The sequence below is a fragment of the Zingiber officinale genome, chromosome 7A (genome assembly GCF_018446385.1).
Source record: "Zingiber officinale cultivar Zhangliang chromosome 7A, Zo_v1.1, whole genome shotgun sequence".
In the NCBI taxonomy this organism is placed as follows: Eukaryota; Viridiplantae; Streptophyta; class Magnoliopsida; order Zingiberales; family Zingiberaceae; genus Zingiber; species Zingiber officinale.
In genome coordinates this window covers 83,250,486-83,270,823 of record NC_055998.1, presented here as the reverse complement: position 1 = coordinate 83,270,823, position 20,338 = coordinate 83,250,486, and the positions used below count along the sequence as shown (strand labels likewise).

General features: G+C 36.5%; 1 protein-coding gene across 1 annotated transcript; it reads left to right on the top strand.

Moving 5' to 3' along the window:
• The first annotated feature begins 2,781 nt into the window (after positions 1–2,781).
• Positions 2,782–7,728, top strand: LOC122000217 (serine carboxypeptidase-like 34). The gene is made up of 9 exons (XM_042554696.1): positions 2,782–2,796; positions 6,018–6,141; positions 6,205–6,300; positions 6,382–6,474; positions 6,542–6,630; positions 6,713–7,009; positions 7,097–7,233; positions 7,304–7,396; positions 7,473–7,728. Exons 1-9 carry the CDS (start codon positions 2,782–2,784, stop codon positions 7,726–7,728), a joined length of 1,200 nt encoding a protein of 399 aa, XP_042410630.1.
• The last annotated feature ends 12,610 nt before the right edge of the window (positions 7,729–20,338 follow it).

Below are 20,338 nucleotides of genomic sequence, written 5' to 3'. Positions count from 1 at the left end.
CTGGGTCCAAAGCTCATGTGCATTCTTGTACTTTTCTAGTCTGCATAAAACATTGTTAGGTAAAATATTACAAATAAGTTTACTTACCTTTTTGTTCAATTCTGAGTGCCGAGAAGGTTTTCTCAATATCAGCACATTATCAAAATTTAGGCTTCCTAAGAGTCATTCCATTTCTCGCCTCCAGTAGTTGAAATCTTCTTGATCATATGGTGGTGGTTCGTGAATGCTCCATCCTTCTTGAATAGATATTTTGTAAAGAGTAGACAAGAACAAATTTCCAAGACTTTGTCTTGGGGTAAGCAATGTGGGAGATAAAGAAATATGCGTGAAAGAAAAATATATATATATATATTAATAAAATATTAATAAAAAATATTATTACAAATTTTGTTAAACGTGATATTTTATCAACACTAGCCAAGGTGAAAAAATGAAAATGAATTTTTCAAAGATACTTTTTGGAGGGAAAAAACGAAAGACGCAAGAATATATTTTAAGCAAAAACGCTATCTAATTTTTCTTTAAAAAAACCTCCTTTGCCTGATTGGTGGTTGCACCAATTCAGAGTAGTACCGGCTCTGATACCACTTGTTTGATCGTGAAAATTGATAGAGAGGGGGGGGGGGTGAATATCGATCGAAAGATGAGTACGCAGTGGAAAAACAAAAATACAACGCTAACACAAACCATTTTACTTGGTTCATAGCCTTCGTCAACTCCTACTCTAAGGCCCGCACTCGTCGAGTATTTTTGTTGGGCAATCCACTAGCAATTTAAAAAAGTTATTACAAAGTGAAAGTACAGGAATGCTAAAGCAATGAAGTACCGACAATAATTAAGAAAAAGAAGAAACATCGCGTTGTGGGAGAAGCTTCAGCGTCGCAGGAGCACAACACAGCAGAGCAAACGTTGGATGCATTGTGGTGAATTATCTTTTGCTTAAGGGCTCACCCTCCTTATATAGGAGGCTCCGGGCGCCCGGATCCCTTTCGGGCACTTGGACTCTGACGTAGCCCAGCCAACCAGAGTACTCCACATGGCGACGTGCGATGGGGATAAAATTTGCATTCCGGGTGCCAAACCTCTATTTTCCAGCTACCTGTAAGAAAACGTTAGTCCGGGTCGGAATACAAATTATACAACCCTACAAAACAAAGTGTTAGCACAATTTATATAAGGAACAAGTAGTAATTAGATTATGTCTCACCGAGGTCAGAATCTAGTCAAGATCTCAACTTAGAGGTTCGAAATGATTCTAAGTTGGATCGATGTCTAAGTTCCATTCCCTAGAATGTGTCCTCACAGTCACTCCCCTCTAGTGACTTACCTTAACTTACCTGCCAGATGTCCGGTCAGCCCTTCGACCCGTCTGGACTTCATGCCAGACATCCGGTCAACCCATCAACCTATCTGGACTTCGTGCCAGCTATTCGGTCGGTCCGTCGACCTAGCTGGGCTTCGTGCCAGACATCAGGTCAGCCCGTTGACCTGCTTGGATTTCATGCTAGCTATTCGGTTGGCCCGTCGACCTAGCTGGGCTTCTCCTGCACACTTGGTCACAGTGTTAGATCACAATAAAACTAACTTAACCTACTTTGTCATTCATCAAATCCTAAGTTAGATTTTTAGTGATAACCGCACCAACAATCTTCTTCGTCAATGCAATTGGCATAAAATTTAAGCAACTCCTCAATTCTTGATCTAGTCGCTTCTTTTTTGTTTGAGAAGTATGTTAGAAAGAGGTCACCAGATGCTTTATTTGAATTGATCGGAATCGAAGCTCCTCGGTCTGCAATACCAGCCAACAATGAAACGTCTCTTCTTGTGAAGGCAACTGGAACACCTGACTAAGTTAAATGATTAGTTGATATCTACGAACATATACATAAGTATTGGGCACACTCTGTGCCTGATATGATCATATCAAGCCCACGTTGGGCCTGATATGATATCATATCAGACCCATGTTGGGCCTGATATGATGTCATATCAGGCCTACGTTAGGCCTGATATGACATCATATCATGCCCTCATTTGCCATAAGATCCACTATCAGTGCATTAGCTGGCTAAAATATTCACCTTTGCAAAATATTTTATTTTACTATACAACTACTTAGTGATTAAAATATAAAATTATAAATTGTACCTGAGAATCTAAAGGTTTGAGTAATTGAATCCCAATTTTAAAATATATTGGCTAAAATACTACGGATATGCTGCATATCTTGTATGTAAAAAAAAAATACTAAAGGGTGATTGTTTGATTAACGCTATGTGTCGATCATGTAAAATAACAGATCCATGATGCTTTCATTTCTTTGTGGATCCTTGAAAAAAACTTTTAAAGTGATATAAGACAGTGTTCCAATGCAGTTTCTGTCCAACATTAACTAAACCCTACAATTTAGAAAAAATAAATTTTTTTAATCATACTCATTGAGCTTTTCAAAATCACAGAGTTTCTAAAGTGATACCTTTACAGATAATTGAAGTGGAGAGGATGATACACCCGATCCACTTCTTTGCGCCATTATGAAAGGAGATTATTGACGAAAACCCAAAAACCCTTCACTAGAGCCTTGCGAACACTGTGATTTTTTAGGTCGAAATGATTGATGTTGCTTGAGAGAGACACAAAGACACTTACGTAGGGTTTCACTAGGGGGATGATTTTGCCACAAAATTAAGTTGCAATCGGAGAGTTACGAAGAGCACCCAAGCATGCAAGTGTTGAGAGTGGGAGAGAGAAAAATGATCGCACGATTATTTTTAAATCACAATGATTCAAAATGTGGTTCGGATGCCAAGGAAATCATGACTAAAGAGGGGAGGTTGGAGGGAGGGTTCAAATAAAAATTTCACATCATTTAACTATGACATTTGATAAATACACAACTACGATATATTTTTTTTTAGTAATTTTCTAATTCTGCATACACCTTTTGGTAAATTGCCGAATAAGAAATGAAGACTCATATATAGGGATGACAATTTTTCTCGTGGGTTCGGGACCCCACGGGAAAAATTCGAAACGAGGATAGGGATCCCCGATTTTTTCAAGTATGGGGTGGGTTCGGGGCAGGTATGAGAATACTATCCTCATTCTCGAATCCGCCCCGAATATTATTATTATTAATAAATAATAATAAGATTTTTAAAAAATAATAATAATAGTGTTAATATTAATATTAATTTTTTGAAAATATTAATAATAATAATTTTATTAATATTGATATTAATATTAATATTAACATTAATAATAATGATAAAATAATAATATAAATTAAATTAGGGATGGGGTGGGGATGGAGACCGGGATGAAGATTTGATCTCCGTAGATTTAGACTTGAAGAATCTCTGAACCTGAGAAAAATGAGGGTGTGACAGAGATGAGACGATAAACCTGTTTTCATCCTGCCTCATTGTCATCCTTACCCATATATGCATGTAAAGTGCACTGCAAAGTGTCAATGCCTGTATGGACACACTCGATCGGTACTTCGTATTTAAGTGCGGATGGGATTGAACTCATTTAAAATTATTTTGAACAATTATTAGTTTAAAATTAATTTTCCAACAAAATTATATTGTTTTATGTTCGACATGGACATGCTGAGTCGGTGCTATGCACGGCCATGCTACGGATCGTCCTCGCTGAATCAACGACTAACGACCGATTAAGTTGAACTCATTTTAATTTTTTTTATTTATTAAAAAATAATTGTAATAATTAAGTATTTTAAAAATATATACTCTGGTATTTTTATTATTATCTTTCCATTCAAATTCTGAAATGAGACGCATTTGTAATATTGTAGTAGTTAAATGTAGTTAAATGTAAATGGTAGATGAATAAAATTAAATTTATATTATATAAGTTGTAAATTATAATATTTTTAAATATATTAAGTAAATTATAATGACTACAATGCGTCGTCTAATTAGATCGGAAATTAAGAAATAGATTTAGTCCGACAGTATTGAATAATTCTAAATAGTAAAAGTAGTTGGATAATACGGTGGTAAAAGATGAATATATTCGTTTTTAATATCTCCGTTAATTTATCTCAGGATCAACATGGAAAAAATAAATTACGGATGACTATTAATTTTTGGAATAATGACTAATATATAAGAGATACATTTATCTTAATTTTATTAAAATTCAAATCTTAGATTTCATGATAATAATATTTTATATGTTAGTCATTAAACGGTCTCGAGAGAATAAAAATCATGTTGCCCAAAAGGAGAGGAGAGACTAATATGGTTGAATAGAAAGAAGATCAAAACTTGACGTGCATCTTTGATAATTTTGATTTTTTACCCAATTTTTGTTTTTCAATTGATTTTAAAATTTATCACCGGAACCACTATGTAAAGTCATAATGATTTATTAATTATATTTTTATATTTTTATTTCGGACATTGTACAGTTAACCCTGCATATAAGAATAATTCCCATATATACCTCGTCAATTAAATATGTTACTTCTTACCAATCCTAAATATTATAATTAAACATCTCATCAATTAAATATTTATGGAATCCACTTATTAAATATTTCATTATCAAATGTTTCAAATTCCGTCATTAAATATATATTTTTTATTTAAAAAAAAATAAAATGAGAAAAATCACCTGACATACATAACTCTATGTCCAATAATTTTAAATTTCTTCCACAATATTCTTTTTCAATTAGAGATATTTAAAATTGAGGATATTTAAAGAAATATCTCGTCCAAATCCCAGAGACTTGGAAACTGAATTAAAATAATAATAATAAATAAATAACGGTAAAGTACTGAATCCTCTGTCTATTTTTACTAGGGATGGTATGTAATATAATTATGGTAGAATTATGAGTAAGATCCGGCCGTAATTATATGACTAATTATTCCATTTATAAAAGGGGACCTTAGAATTGCTGATAAAGTTAAGGGTTTAAAACCAATTTTCCAACCGAATTAAATTGTTTTAACATCTAACACTAATGTTGGATCTTTCTCCTCTGGCACTCATTCATCCATCACGGCTATTTAAGGCATTTTGCAAAATCACCCACAACTATAAATTCACCATTCCTTTCCTTCTGTTGCTCAATTCAACCTCATGGCGCTTTCTTCTTCTTCTTCTTTCTCTCTCTTCCTCATCTTCTCTCTTCTCCTTCTCTCCCCGTCCCACTCCTCCGGCCACGAAGCAGCCTTCGCGCAGCAGCAGGCCGACCGCGTCTCCCGCCTCCCCGGCCAGCCTCCGGTGACCTTCCGCCAATTCGCCGGCTACATCACCGTCAACGAGACTCACGGCCGCGCCCTCTTCTACTGGTTCTTCGAAGCCACTCACGACGCCCACAACAAGCCCCTCCTCCTCTGGCTCAACGGAGGTACTTCCTCATCTATTTACCTTCTCTTTGATCAATCACTGTCACGGTTGCTAATCTCTCATGCCATAACTCAAAGAAAAACAAAGCAATTAATCATTTGACAGTTTAAATCACATCAACAAACATAGCACTCCAGTCAATCATTGCACAGTTTGCTCCTTTCTCTTTCTTTCCCAGTTCTGACATTAAATATTCAGAGGTTTATAGGTGAACTCACTCAGCAACTAATTCTGCTTCTTTACATTCATGACACAAAACAAGGCCTTTGACATTCAATCACACGTTGGTTGGAGTATTAATTACTGGATTATTATCTCATCCTTGGTCAAAATTATATATATATATATATCCTCCTTGGATCTGCTTTCTCTTGATTTCATCATAAGCAAAGCTTCTTGTTTGACCAGCTTTGGTCAAATACTTTGTTTGCATGGCTGAATTAAGCTCTGGTGAAAGTGCCTAATGGCCATGGAAGTATCTGAAGCTACTGGTAGATGTATTTGTGTTGATGGAGTGCCTCTGCTTAGCCATGTTTTCATGGAGTGTGCCTCAAAAAAGTGATCTCTTTTGTTGTTTTTCTTTGTCAGTAAAGAAGGTTACAAATTTCTTGTTTTCAGTCTTTACTTAGCATTGTTTGTGTCTAGGGCCTGGCTGTTCTTCCATAGGGTATGGGGAGGCAGAAGAATTGGGGCCTTTCTTGATCCAAAAGGGCGTGCCGGAACTTGGACTCAATAGGCATTCATGGAACAAAGGCAAGCCTTGTCAGTTACATCTTAATGGAAGTGTGAACATTTCTGATAGTTATCTGATTGCAGAGGCCAATTTGCTGTTCCTGGAGTCGCCGGTCGGAGTGGGGTTTTCATATACTAATACAAGCTCTGACTTGAACAAACTAGGAGACGCGATCACTGGTAAGTTTCATAGCTTGATGGAGGCATTTGGATCAAAAATAAGTTTCATAACTCGATTGTTTTCTGATTACCAAATTGTAGCTGAAGATGCCTACATCTTTCTTGTGAATTGGTTTAAGAGGTTTCCACGATTCAAGTCTCACGACTTCTATATTGCCGGGGAAAGTTATGCCGGTAAGTAAGTCACAGACTTACCTTGAATTCTTGAAAGTTAAATGACTTCTCTATGATTACATGATAGGGCATTATGTGCCACAACTTTCGGAGAAGATTTTCGATGAGAATAAGATTGTTCCGGCCAAAAACTACATCAATTTCAAAGGTTTCATTGTAAGATGCATGCCCTCTCCTTCTGTTTACATGAATTAGTGGTATCGAAGCTAACAATGAGGTGAAACTATTGCTCTCTTAGATCGGGAATGCCTTGATGGATGATGAAACAGATCAGACTGGTATGATAGACTATGCATGGGATCATGCAGTGATATCCGATCGAGTTTACCATGATGTGAAGAACAATTGCAATTTCAGTAAAGAAAATGTCACCGACGCCTGTAGTAGTTCATTGGATGAGTATTTTGCAGTTTACGATATCATCGATATGTATAGCGTATATTCTCCAGTATGTGTAGATTCAAACTCCACCATGGCTTCAAATAGAAGGTCCTATTTTGTTGAAGGTGCCTCCCCTAAGATACTCTCTAGACATGTAAGTTCTTCCTTCATTTTAGCAAGTCTTCTTGTTCATCTATGAAGTTAACTTTTAGTTTATCTTTTTTTTTCCTTTCTCTTTCAGAGTGGATGGCATCGAAAGCCAGTAGGTTACGATCCATGTGTTCCAAATTACACCGAGAAATACTTTAACAGGCCAGATGTGCAAGAAGCTCTACATGCCAATGCCACTAAGATTGGCTACACTTGGACTCATTGCAGGTAAAAACACAGGCAATTGGCAAAATGCAGTGTTCTTGTCGTCTAATTGACAGCATTTGAACTCGTGCAGCGATGCGATCTCCAAGTGGAATGATGCACCTTCCTCTGTGCTCCCGGTGATCCGCAAGCTCATCGATGGCGGCATTCGAGTGTGGGTTTTCAGGTGAGAATTGCAAGGACTAGCCATTACTGAACTAGACCATGAACTGTGAGTTTCATATCTGAATTGTGTGTTGCAGTGGAGATACTGATGGAAGAATACCGGTGACCTCCACAAGACTGACACTGAACAAACTTGGCCTGAAAACTATTCAGGAATGGAAGCCATGGTATGACAGAATGCAGGTCGGCGGGTGGACGATCATCTTCGAGGGGCTAACGTTTGTGACGGTGCGCGGTGCTGGCCACCAAGTGCCTACATTTGCTCCCAGGCAAGCGCGGCAGCTCATTCGACACTTCTTGGCAGATCAGCAATTGCCTTCTTCCCCTTTTTAGTACCATAAGTGTTCTTGGCTGGCCTTCCTCACAGAAGCTTATGGCAGTTGGACTGTAAAGGGATTAAATAAGGAAGCCCAAGTCAATAGATTTAAGAGTCTTCAATTTAATGCAATAAAAATATTGAATTACTGTCAAATGATTGAAATTAAATATCGGAAATAAATCTCCGCTTGATTGTTGGAAATGACAAATTTACAGTCAGCATTAGCTTGTGTTTTTTAGTTGACTGTTCGTCTAAAAATCTTCATCAGAAGACAACAGAATCTTGACGTCGCTTTCTCTATTAGAGTTCTGTGTGGGGTTATGGATTTTTCTGTATGTTTTTCGTGTGGAGTGCATTATTGCGAAGAAGAGGGACAATATGTTTTGATATTATCTGAAAGTGGAAGTGATGAAGATGGTGTTAAACAGGTGACTAATATTGAATGGGAGATGATTTTGTTAGCGAGAAACGATGACATCTTGTACTTCTTTCGACTCCTCTCAGCACATACTCAAAAGAGTAAACAGAACGTTATGATGAAAATCAGGGAGGAGGTTCCTAGCATAGACCCTCTAACGCTCAAATCAATCCGATATGACTTAGCGAAAAGGGGAGAGGATGAATAGTAGATGAGACTGTGTAATGTAATGTATTAAATCGTAATGTTACATACCTCATCAACAGAGAGAATCTTTTTTATATCATCTCTTATAACCTCTGTAATAATGACACGATAAGGAATAGATGTTGGTAATGGAAGATGTACCGTCTTTCTTCGAAAAATCTTCTATTACACGCGTATGAGCAGTCTTTTGCAACCTCATGATAGAAGTTGAGTATCCACTTTCATAAGAAAGTTCTATTATATGTATGCGTCATATATCAGAATATTTCCTAGTGAATAACTGTTATTCTCTGAAGGGTTGTTGTGATTCTTTGACAATGTTATCCCCTGGAGATGATCCGACCGGACCCATATCCGACCGATTATATATAATATGAGACTGTAATAAGAATGAGGAACTAAGTCCATCCAGTCCAACCGATTATTAGGTCGACCAGACTATATGCTCAGATATATTGTAGTAGTGAGAAATGAGCTATCCTCTAAATCCGAACGACACTAAGTCCGACTGCTATATACTGAGAGTGCTTTTGCTGGGAAGTGGGGAGCTCGACCCTAGGTCCGTCCAGCACTTTAGATCAAGCAGCCATATGTAATAAGATTTGCCCCTGAATTGTTATGTTAGGATCTGGAAGTCCGACCGGATCTCCTCTCGGTCGGTTGTACGTTAGGAGATATTGCCTTTACTGTACGTTGAGAGAATACTTCTGGAGGGTAGGGAGCTAAGCCCTGTTTGCTCGACTGACATTAGGATTGTTCGGGTTTATTTTGTATATCTTAACATCAAGTGGAGCAATAAGACCTCCAAGTTCGGTCGGTCCTTAGGGCTAGCCAACCGTATATAGAGAAACTTGTACCCAAAGAATGGGGACTTGAATCCTTTAAGTCCGACTAGCTACTGGGCCAATCAACTTTATTTTGAGAACCATAGCGCTGAGTAAAGAGTTGAGTCTTAGTGAGAATAATCCGTTTAGATACATTTATTTTAATTTTGATTGATACCTCACCCTGACTTTGACCACCACATCACATTGATTTTGACTGGCAGGTCATCTCTGGTCCACTTACAGTTACAACACACTGTATCACTAGCATCTCCCTCAAGTCTAGTCGAAGGAAGCTAATGCTCGACTGACTAGATCCAAGTCTTATTTCCATTCGATCGTCCAATTTACTAGTTCGACCAGCTGGTCATGCTTCTACTCGCCCATTAATGCTATAGTCAACATTATTTTCATTGGAAAAATACATGTTAGATGCTTGACATGCTAAGTAATGCGCTAGTGATACGTGGAAAAACACTTTTAGCAAAATGATTTGGGTTGTCTTGTCCATCATAAATACTCATTTATGGGTAAGTACCATGTGTCCCACTACCTTATTCTCTGAAGCGGCAGCTGATACACGCTACGATGCTTCCTCCTTTCCAATCCGACAATCACCGATGATCAAGCCATTTTAGTTAGAGGGGTGAGATTGAAAATTCATTTATGATTTTTTGTTTATAAAAATCTAAGCATCACAGAAGAAAATTATCTATGCTTCATCTTCTATAACCCTTTCTTCCTGAGATTTCTACCGACGAACTTCCCCTTCTTGCAACCTGTAGTAGTAAGTTATTCCTCCTATCTTCCTTTGTCTTCCTTTCATCCATCGATGACTCAAGAAACCTTCGTTCCTGGTACACCTTTACCCGTTCTGACTTTGACAACAGTGACCTAGGAATGCTTCACCTTACTTTAAAAATCCCTAAAAACTTTCGCATTCCAACCTCCCAAGACCGTCCTCATTGTCCCTCTCTTGGTTATTACCTTCTTTAAAGACTAACTTCTCGCAGGTTTATGCTTTTCGATTCCCCATTTTTTGTTTGAGATAAGTCACTACTTCAATATTCCTCTCTAATAATTTGCACCCAATGCCTTTCGCATTATGTGTGAAATGTTCATTTTGTTCCGTTTGTATGACATTCCTCTGACTCCCCATAGCTTCCACTATTTTTTTACCCTAAAAAATTAGAACCGGGGGTCTTTTTTGTTCCGGTCCCACCCCATGGCAGCGTTCTTTAAGGACCTGTATTCCTGAAATAAAGGATGAAATCTCATTTCTTCTTTATTAAAGGTCTGAGTCTGTTTCTTGGTCGACCAAATGAAGATCTGGCCTCCTCCCATTCTCGACCTGGGAAACTACAAGCATGATGCAACCTTTATTTCTATCTCGAAAAACTTGGTTGGCTTGAAATTCAAGGCTCCGAAATTATTACATAGAGACCTACTCTACTTGTTCGGATTGAGCCCCGTTTAAGTGGTGCTTCCGTGTTCTTTTAGTAAGACTTGATTAACTTGGCTTTCATGTTATCACTAACTAAGATCCTCTTTGTTTTATGCAGTGGAGACTTTTCTTGCCGCTTTGGCTTCTGATGTAAATTTTTAAGGGATATCAGAGCCTAACAGCTTTAGGAGGACTAATCGTCGAACAAAGCACATGAAATGACCAGTTTAAGAATCCACCCACCAAAGTTCGAGGGGGACTTCACCAACTGGAAAAATAAAATGGAGGTATTTTTCAAAACTGATTTCGATTTATTTTTAATAATGGAGTTTGGTTTTGTAGCATCCGAAGGTAAAGATAAATACCACTGGACTAAGAAGGAGTAAGTTGATTTCGTGGCAAATGACAAAGCAGAGTTCTATTTGCTTATTATTCTATCACTACAAGAAGTTAATCAGATCGGAACCTAGGAGTTTGTGAAGGAGCTCTGGGAGAAGTTCTTGGAACTACACGAAGGAACCTTAGAGGCGAAACTCACAAGAAGGGATCTGCTTAGAAACCAGATCAACAACATCAAATTGTAACAAGGTGAAATAGTTGCACACCTTCATTCAAGGATCAAGGAGCTTATCACTGGACTCATGAATCTTGGAGAAAAGGTAAGTAACTGAGATTCACTAAGGTAACACGCTTAACATATTCCCTAGAAGTACTGAATGAGCATCATTAGTAGATTCCTATTACATATCTAAAGGTTTAGATTCAACTATGTTAGAAGAATTATTTTCTACCTTTGAAGTCCACGAAACAAGATGTGCAGATCCGAAGGAGCTAAATCACAATATTGCCCTTAAGGTAAAGATGGACGAACAAACTTCAGAATCCTCTCTCGACGACAAAGAAATGATAATAATGGTAAGATAGTTTAGGAAATTATTTAAAACTCAAAAATCTAACCATCTGCAGGGTAGAAAGAAAAGGACAATTAGATGTTACCACTGTAATGAAGGAGGGTACGTTAAAGACAATTGTCCTAAGTTAAAGATCAACGAGAAGGATAAAGGCAACAATAAGAAGCCCGTTCAAAAGAACAAATACAAGACCCTAAAGGCGATGTGGGACGAAACGTTGTCTAAATTGGAGGTCGAAGCCTTTTCCAGACTTGTGTTGATGGCAAGTCATCAAGAAGACAAAAACAAAGAAAGCTCTTCCGAAATGAGCATTGAGAGCATCGATGAAGGGGGAGCTATATCAGAAGAAAGCAGCAGTTCAAGAGGAGCTACGGATGATGGTAGGGGTGTAAATGAACCAAGCCGCTCGCGAGCTATTCGAAGCTCGATTCGATAAAAGCTCGTTTAAGCTTGTTTAATGAGGCTCGTTAAGATAAACAAACCAAGCTCAAGCTTCGCAATATTTGGCTCGTTAGCTCGTGAACATGTTCGTTAAGCTCATTAAGTAACTTTTAAATAAAAAGAATAATAGTTTTGATATTGAATTTATAGATTTTACACTCTACTTATGAAAAATATAGACAAATATATTAAATTTATTTATTAGAATAAAATTATAAATTTTAATAATAATAATATTATATTTTTCTCTAAATATATAATTTAGTTTTTAATGAATATTTAAATTTATGATTTATATTTATTAAGCTTGTTTAGGCTCGATAAAAGCTCGAATAAGCTCGTGAGCCATGAATATATTCGTTAAATAAAGCTCGAGCTCGGCTCGATTATAAACGAGCCAAGCTCAAACATTTAAGAGTTCGGCTCGACTCGGCTTGATTACACCCCTAGATGACGGGATCGACAAGGTAAGTCAGGTACGATCTCTTTCACCTGATAAGCTATTCAAATTTGTTAAGTTCTTATCAAAAATTTGTTGCAAGTTAAAAAAAGAAAATATAGATTTGAAAAATACAATTATCCAAAGCATGCCCGCTATATTTATATGATAATTTGAAAATAGAAAGTGACAAATTAAAAATAGAGATAGAATATATAAAAAATCATGCATGCTCATATAATAAAAATATTAGGAAATATAAAAATCTGAACTAGTATCTTAGATTTCATAGGGGTCAATTAGAAAAATACCCAAAAGTTACGTACCCCTAAAATTTTTATTAACCTAGTTAGAAGGAACTTATATTGGGTTCCAAAGACTTGTCTAAATTAAAGTTTAATTAGACTTAAGGATTTTAGAGAGTACATTAAATATTTGATTTTATTATGAGGCTTTGTCTAGAAGTGGTAGATGATCCAATAACCAAGAATGTCTAGTGCCTCACCACAGTCTTGGAAGTTGATTAACGAAATAAAATGTTTAATTGATAAACTAATAAGCATAAAACAATTAGTTAAAATAACGCTTTCAATTTTTGACAATTTCATAACTTATATATTTTTTTTAAAACTTAGAGTTTCAAAAAGTATTGCAATTTTTTTAAAGTGATATCAAAATAATTTTCAATTTTTTTTTTCAAAATTTTCAAAACCTTGATAAGTTTATTTGAGAGTTACCCTTAGTTTTTTTTTGTTACCCCATTTTTTATGTGATCAAAGGGGGAGAAGGGAAGATTAAGTCTAGGGGAAGGTTGTTCTATTTGAAAATATTTTTTGAAATTTAAAAATCTTTTTACACTTTATTACATACTTGTAATTTTATTGCTTTAACTTTATATTTTTTTACCCTAACTTAACTTGGGATGCTCACATCAAAAAGGGAGAGATTGTTGGAACCCCAAGGCTATTTTGATGTGATCAAACAAGTTAAGTTAAGTCCTGTTATGTTTTGATCCCTATGTCTAAGTGTGCAGAAGCTTAGGAGCACATGAAGTCAAGTGAAAGACGCGACTAGCGAGAAAGACGACACGGGAGAGAGCCGACGAGCTTTGTGCGCCCGAGGGACGAGACACTATAAAAGAGTACGTCGGTAGATGAGAAGGACGTGCACGACGTTCGAGGGATGAGAAGCAGGAGCGGAAGCCTGCTCGAGGAGAAGGCCGGAAATTGAGTTCGGGTGAGTCCTATTTCGTTAGCTGAAATCACCCAAGAGATCAGAGTAGTGGAAGAGCTAGAGTGGAGCTATGGAGCTACTAGAGGTGCCTTCAACAGGAGTTGAAGGCGCCTCCGCGACCTTCAGGCAAAAGGCGCCTTCAACCAGTCATGGAAGGCGCCTTTGACCAGGTAATCTGGCCATTGGCAGAAAGGATAAAGTTTTATCTTTTGCTTCGCTGGAGGTGCCTTCCAGCCCTATCGAAGGCGCCTTCAGCCTGAGGATAAGTTTTTCCAGTGGCTATAAAAATACCTCTGGACCTAGGAAAGATATAACAATTTGTGTATTGATTTCCTACCAATAGTCTGAGCTGTTAACGAGTGTAAGAGGCTTCTCCACCTTCACCAAAGGAGATTTTTAAGAGCTTTCATTTGGCTTGAATTAACAACCAACTAGGTTGTAACTAAGTAAATTCTGGTGCCTCTTTCTTTAGTTTGTTATTCTTTCTATTTTATTTGCTATTGCTGCTAACTTGAGTTGAAAGATCGAGGAAGGTATTGTCTTAAGTGTTTCAGGTAACTCAATCCTCTCTAGCTGGTTGACCCAGACCAACATTCCTTACCATGTTATCTGGATCGACACAACGCTGGTTCAAACGTTTGCCAAGTGACTCGATCCATAGCTTCAAAGACTTCCGAGCGGCCTTCCTGCATTACTTTGCTAGCAGTCGCTACCACCAGAAGATGAGTGTAAATCTATTCTCACTGAAGCAAGGGCCCCGAGAGGCCTTAAGGGCATATATCCAACGCTTCAATCAAGTGGCGATGGACGTCCTGACGGTTTCCTCGGACGTATTGGTAAATGCTTTCACTCAGGGACTTACTAAAGGATAATTCTTCCGGTCACTCATCCAAAAGCCACCAAAGGACTTTAGCCATCTACAGAAAAGGGCCAATGAATACATCAATGTTGAAGAAGGCCAGGCTGAACGATATGGATTATGGTCAACCCACTCTAGATGTTAATGATAATCCATTATACATCAATGGAGGCCCAATTACAAGGGCTAAGGCTAAAAAGATGAAGGAAGCACTTAATGCACTAATTGAAGATGTGAAGGCCAAAGCTACCATTGAAGAAGGTTTGACCAAGAGTAAGTCATTCAACATAGTCAACCTAATTCAAGTCTTAGATGAGCTTAATTAACACTTAAGTCTTATGTCTATGTAGTAGGGATATGTAAGCTCAATTTAGACTTAAATTTCTACTTTTATTTGGGTTGTAATAAAGCCATAATATTAAAATGTCTAAGTAGTCTACATAGGCCTTTACTAAATGAGCTTTCTTTTAGTTTTTTAGGATTTTTTGGTCACCTTATAGCTATAAATAAAGGGTGTGACGGCCACACATGTATCTTTGATATATTTTCAATCCAAAGTATGGTGAGGCTCTCACTTGTTGGTTCTTCATTGAATTAGAACTTATCAAGGCATTTCCTTGTGGCGTTCGAAGACTTATCAACCTCCATCCCAAGGTTGTGGCGTCTTCCATCTTCTATACCAAGGTTCATGCTTTCCTAAGTATTGGGTCGAGGTTCTTTTCATCAATCTTATTGATTTAGTTCTTTATTTCTTTCTTCTTTCATTTGTTGTGGGTTCTTGAGATATCTTTCTCGTTGGGTTCACATCATTTGGTATCAGAGCTTTGACTTTTCTAAATTGATTTCGTTATCCTTTTTCTTTTGTGCTTGAATCTTTTTATTTTGTTCAACATTATCTCCATATCATTATCATCTCAATTTTAGTGAGTTTTAGTCGTTTTGTTGCTATCAAAACAAAAAGAAAAAAGGTCGAAATTAAAAAAAATTCAGCAAAAAAAAAATGGCCAAAATTTAAAAAAAAATAGCAAAAAAAAAAGGGGCTGAAATTAAAAAAAAGGTGGGTATAGAGAATTATTATTTCTATACTTATATTTTCCAATTCTATATTTCTTTTAAAGTCTTGCTTAGTATACTCCGCATCTCTTTTAAATTCTTGCCTAGTATACTTGCATTTTCCAATTCCATATTTTTTTTAAAGTCTTGCCTAGTATACTCCGCATCTCCTTTAAAGTCTTGCCTAGTATACTTTTATTTTCCAATTCCATATTTTTCTTTAAAGTCTTACCTAGTATACTTCTCATCTCCTTTAAAGTCTTGCCTAGTATACTTACATTTTCTAATTTCATATTTTTCTTTAAAGTCTTGCCTAGTATACTTGCATTTTCTAATTCCATATTTTTCTTTAAAGTCTTGCCTAGTATACTCCGCATCTCCTTTAAAATCTTGCCTAATATACTTGTATTTTCCAATTCCATATTTTTCTTTAAACTCTTGCCTAGTATACTTGTATTTTCCAATTCCATATTTTTCTTTAAAGTCTTGCCTAGTATACTCTGCATCTCCTTTATAGTCTTGTCTAGTATACTTGCATTTTACAATTCTGTATTTTCTTTAAAGTCTTGCCTAGTATACTTGCATTTTCCAATTCCATATTTTTCTTTAAAGTCTTGCCTAGTATACTCTGCATCTCCTTTAAAGTCTTGCCTAGAATACTTGTATTTTCCAATTCTATATTTTTCTTTAAAGTCTTGCCTAGTATACTCCACATCTCCTTTACAGTCTTGCCTAGTATACTCCGCATCTCCTTTAAAGTGTTGCCTAGTATACTTGCATTTTCTAATTTTGTATTTTCTTTAAAGTCTTGCCTAGTATACTCCACATCACCTTTAAAGTCTTGCCTAGTATACTTGCATTTTCCAATTCTATATTTTCATTTTAAGTTCTGCCAAGATTTAATTCTGGCAAATTTCCTTTCAGTCCTTAATATCAGTTTTCAATTCTACAACTTGTATTTTTATATCAATTCCTATTTTTTATCCTAATACACTTGGGAGTTTAAATTAGTCAATGAACGCTTATAGGGAAATTGTCACAATTCTAAGTTCTTTAAAGAGCTAACATTAGTGAGTTGAGTGTCAACAGATTGCATTAATGGCGACAAGGGGAGAGGAAGCAAGACCGAGAGAAACAGTTGAACAATAAGCCTTGAGACAACACTTGGAACGCATGGAAATCAGATTCAATCAAATCCTCAACAGATTAGAGAGACAAGATGCTGTAATTTCGAGATTGTAAAATAGCCAAGCTGGTAGAGTTCCTACACGAAATTCAAGGCAATATAACCGTGATGACAACAATGATGATAATGATGATGGTGTATCTGAGAACATTGATAATAGAGTTTCTAGTGGCAGATCTGGTCATGCTAGAATTGGTGGTAGAAGAGGAAGAATGAATGATTATGTTGATAGAAACTTAGGAAACATCAAGAGGAAGATTCCTTCATTTCAAGGCAAAAGCGATCCAGACGTGTATTTGGAGTGGGAAAAGAAAGTTGAATTAGTGTTTGATTGTCACAACTACTTTGAAGAGAAGAAAGTAAAACTAGCTACTGTTGAATTTATTGATTATGCTATTATTTGGTGGGATCAAATTATCCTAAGCAAGAGAAGAAACAACGAGAGACCCGTTGGCACTTGGGAAGAGGTGAAATCTATTATAAGAAAGAGGTTCGTGCCATCACATTACTATCGAGATTTGTACCAACGACTACAAAGTCTAACCCAAGGATCCAAAACTATGGAGAAATATCACAAGGAGATGGAGATTGCCATGATTCGAGCCAATGTGGAGGAGGACCGAGAAGCAACCATGGTAAGATTTTTACAAGGTTTGAATTCAGAAATTGCAAATGTAGTGGAGTTGCAACATTATGTAGAACTGGAAGATATGGTGCATATGCCCATGAAAGTTGAAAGGCAACTCAAAAGGAAGGGTTCAATCAAGCATGGTCAAAATTCATCTACTTGGAAATCTAGTTGAAACAAAAGAGATGATAAATTTGCATCAAAGAGTAAGACCGAGTTTTTGAAGAATAAAGATGCTGGTTCTCCATTGGTCAAAGGTAAAGAACCTATTCAATCTTCAAGAAATAGAGATATTAAATGCTTTAAATGTTTGGGAAGAGGACATATTGCTTCATAATGCCCAAACAAAATAATTATGCTTTTGAAAAAAATGGTGATATTGAAATTGAGAGTGAGTCCGAAGATGATAATGTCGTGCCACCATTGATGGAAATTGATGTAGAAGAGTATCCCGTCGAAGGTGAAGCCCTTGTCACTAGGCATGCTCTAAATGTGCAAGTGAAAGAAGAAGATGAAGAACAACGAGACAACATATTTCATACCCATTGCCACATCAAAGGCAAGGTATGTAGTATGATTATAGATGGGGGAAGTTGCACTAATGTTGCTAGTACTATTTTGGTTGAGAAATTTTGCTTACCTACCACTAAACATCCTAGACCTTATAAACTACAATGGTTGAATGATTGAGGGGAAATTAAGGTCACTAAGTAATTGTTGGTTTCATTATCCATTGGTAGGTATCATGATGATGTTCTTTGTGATGTAGTACCAATGCATGCAAGTCATTTACTTTTAGGTAGACCATGACAATTTGATAGGAGGGTCATGCACGATGGCTTCACAAATAAATATTCTTTTAAGATGCATGGTAAACTTGTAACTCTTGTACCATTAACTCCTAAGCAAGTATATGAAGATCAATTGAGAATAAAAAAAGGGAGTGAAAAAAAAAGATTGTGAGAGAAAAAAAAATGGGAAAGAAAAGGAGTGCGAGAAAAGAAAAAGTGAGGATGAGAGGAGTGAAAAAAAGAATGAAAAAGAAACAAAAAATCTAGAGCAAGAGAGTAAAAAAGGGATCTTTTATGCAAAAAAAAAAAAGAAAGGTTAAGAAAGATTTTTATTCTCAACAGCCGATGATTGTACTTTTGTACAAGGATGCTTATTTCAACATTAACAATCTTAACCCTTCTTTGCCTAGTGTTGTTAAATCTCTTTTGTAGGAATTTGATGATGTCTTTCCTGAAGAAGTTCCTGATGGATTGCCACCACTTAGGGGAATAGAGCACTAAATTGACTTCATCCCAGGAGCAGCCATTCCTAATCAACTAGCCTATAGGAGCAATCCTATGGAGATGAAGGAGCTTCAAAAGCAAGTTGAAGAGTTGATGAGAAAAGGGTATGCTCGAGAAAGTTTGAGTCCTTGTTCGGTTCCTGTTTTGCTTGTGCCTAAGAAGGATGGAACTTGGAGAATATATGTTGATTGCAGGGCTATCAACAAAATTATGGTAAAGTGTCGTCATTATATTCCTAGATTAGATGATATGCTGGATGAACTATATGGTTCTTGCATTTTCCCTAAAATTGATTTGAAGTCTGGCTATCATTAAATTCGCATGCATGAGGGAGATAAATGGAAAACTACTTTTAAGACTAGGTATCGTTTGTATGAATGGTTAGTCATGCCATTTGAGCTAGCTAATGCCCCTAGTACTTTCATGAGATTAATGAACCATATTTTGCGTGCTTATATTGGGAACTTTGTTGTAATATATTTTGATGACATCTTGATTTATAGTAAGAATTTAGATAAGCATGTCAATCATTTACAAAAAGTTCTACTTGTTTTGTGAAATGAAAAATTGTATGCTAACCTTTAAAAATGTTCTTTTTGCACTAGTCAAATAGAGTTTCTTGGTTACATTGTTAGTGCTAAGGGAATAACAGTTGATGAAGAAAAGGTTAACACAATTCGTGAGTGGCCAACACAAAAAACGATAACTGAGGTACGTAGCTTTCACGGGTTGACAAGTTTCTATAGGAGGTTTGTTAAAAATTTTAGTTCTATAGTTGCACCCTTGACTAAAGTTGTTAAAAAGAATGTTGGGTTTCATTGGGATAGTGAACAAGTTTCAGCTTTCAACTTACTTAAGGAGAAGCTAAGTTCTGCACCATTACTTGCATTACCTAACTTTGCTAAAACTTTTGAAATTGAGTGTGATGCATCAGGAATAGGTATTGGAGTTGTGCTAATACAAGAAGGTTGACCTCTTGCTTATTTTAGTGAGAAACTCAGCGGAGCAACTTTGAACTATCCAACTTATGACAAGGAGATATATGTATTGGTGAGGGCTTTAGAGACTTGGCAGCATTACTTGTGGCCCAAAGAGTTTGTCATTCACACTGATCATGAATTGTTGAAGCATTTGAAGAGCCAAAGTAAGTTGAATAGATGTCATGCAAAATGGGTGGAGTTTATTCAATCATTCCCTTATGTGATCAAATATAAACAAGGTATGGAAAACATTGTTGCAAATGCTTTGTCTCAAAGGTATACCTTGATCTCTACTTTGAACACTAAATTATTCGGATTTGAATACATTAAAGATCTATATTCTAATGATCCTAACTTTGGAAATATATTTGATGTTTGTGAACATGTTGCATTTGGGAAGTTTTATAGGCATGAGGGATTTCTTTTTAGAGTGAATAGGTTATGCGTCCCTAATTGTTCATTAAGGAAATTATTAATCCAAGAAGCTCATGGTGGGGGACTAATGGGACATTTTGGAGTAAGAAAAACTCTAGAAGTGTTGGTAGAGCATTTCTTTTGGCCACACATGAAACGAGATGTAGTCAAGTTTTGTGAGAAGTGTATTACATGTAGGCAAGCAAAATCTAGATCTTTACCTCATGGATTGTATACACCTTTACCAATTCCTAATGAACCTTGGGTTGATATTTCATGGACTTTGTTGTAG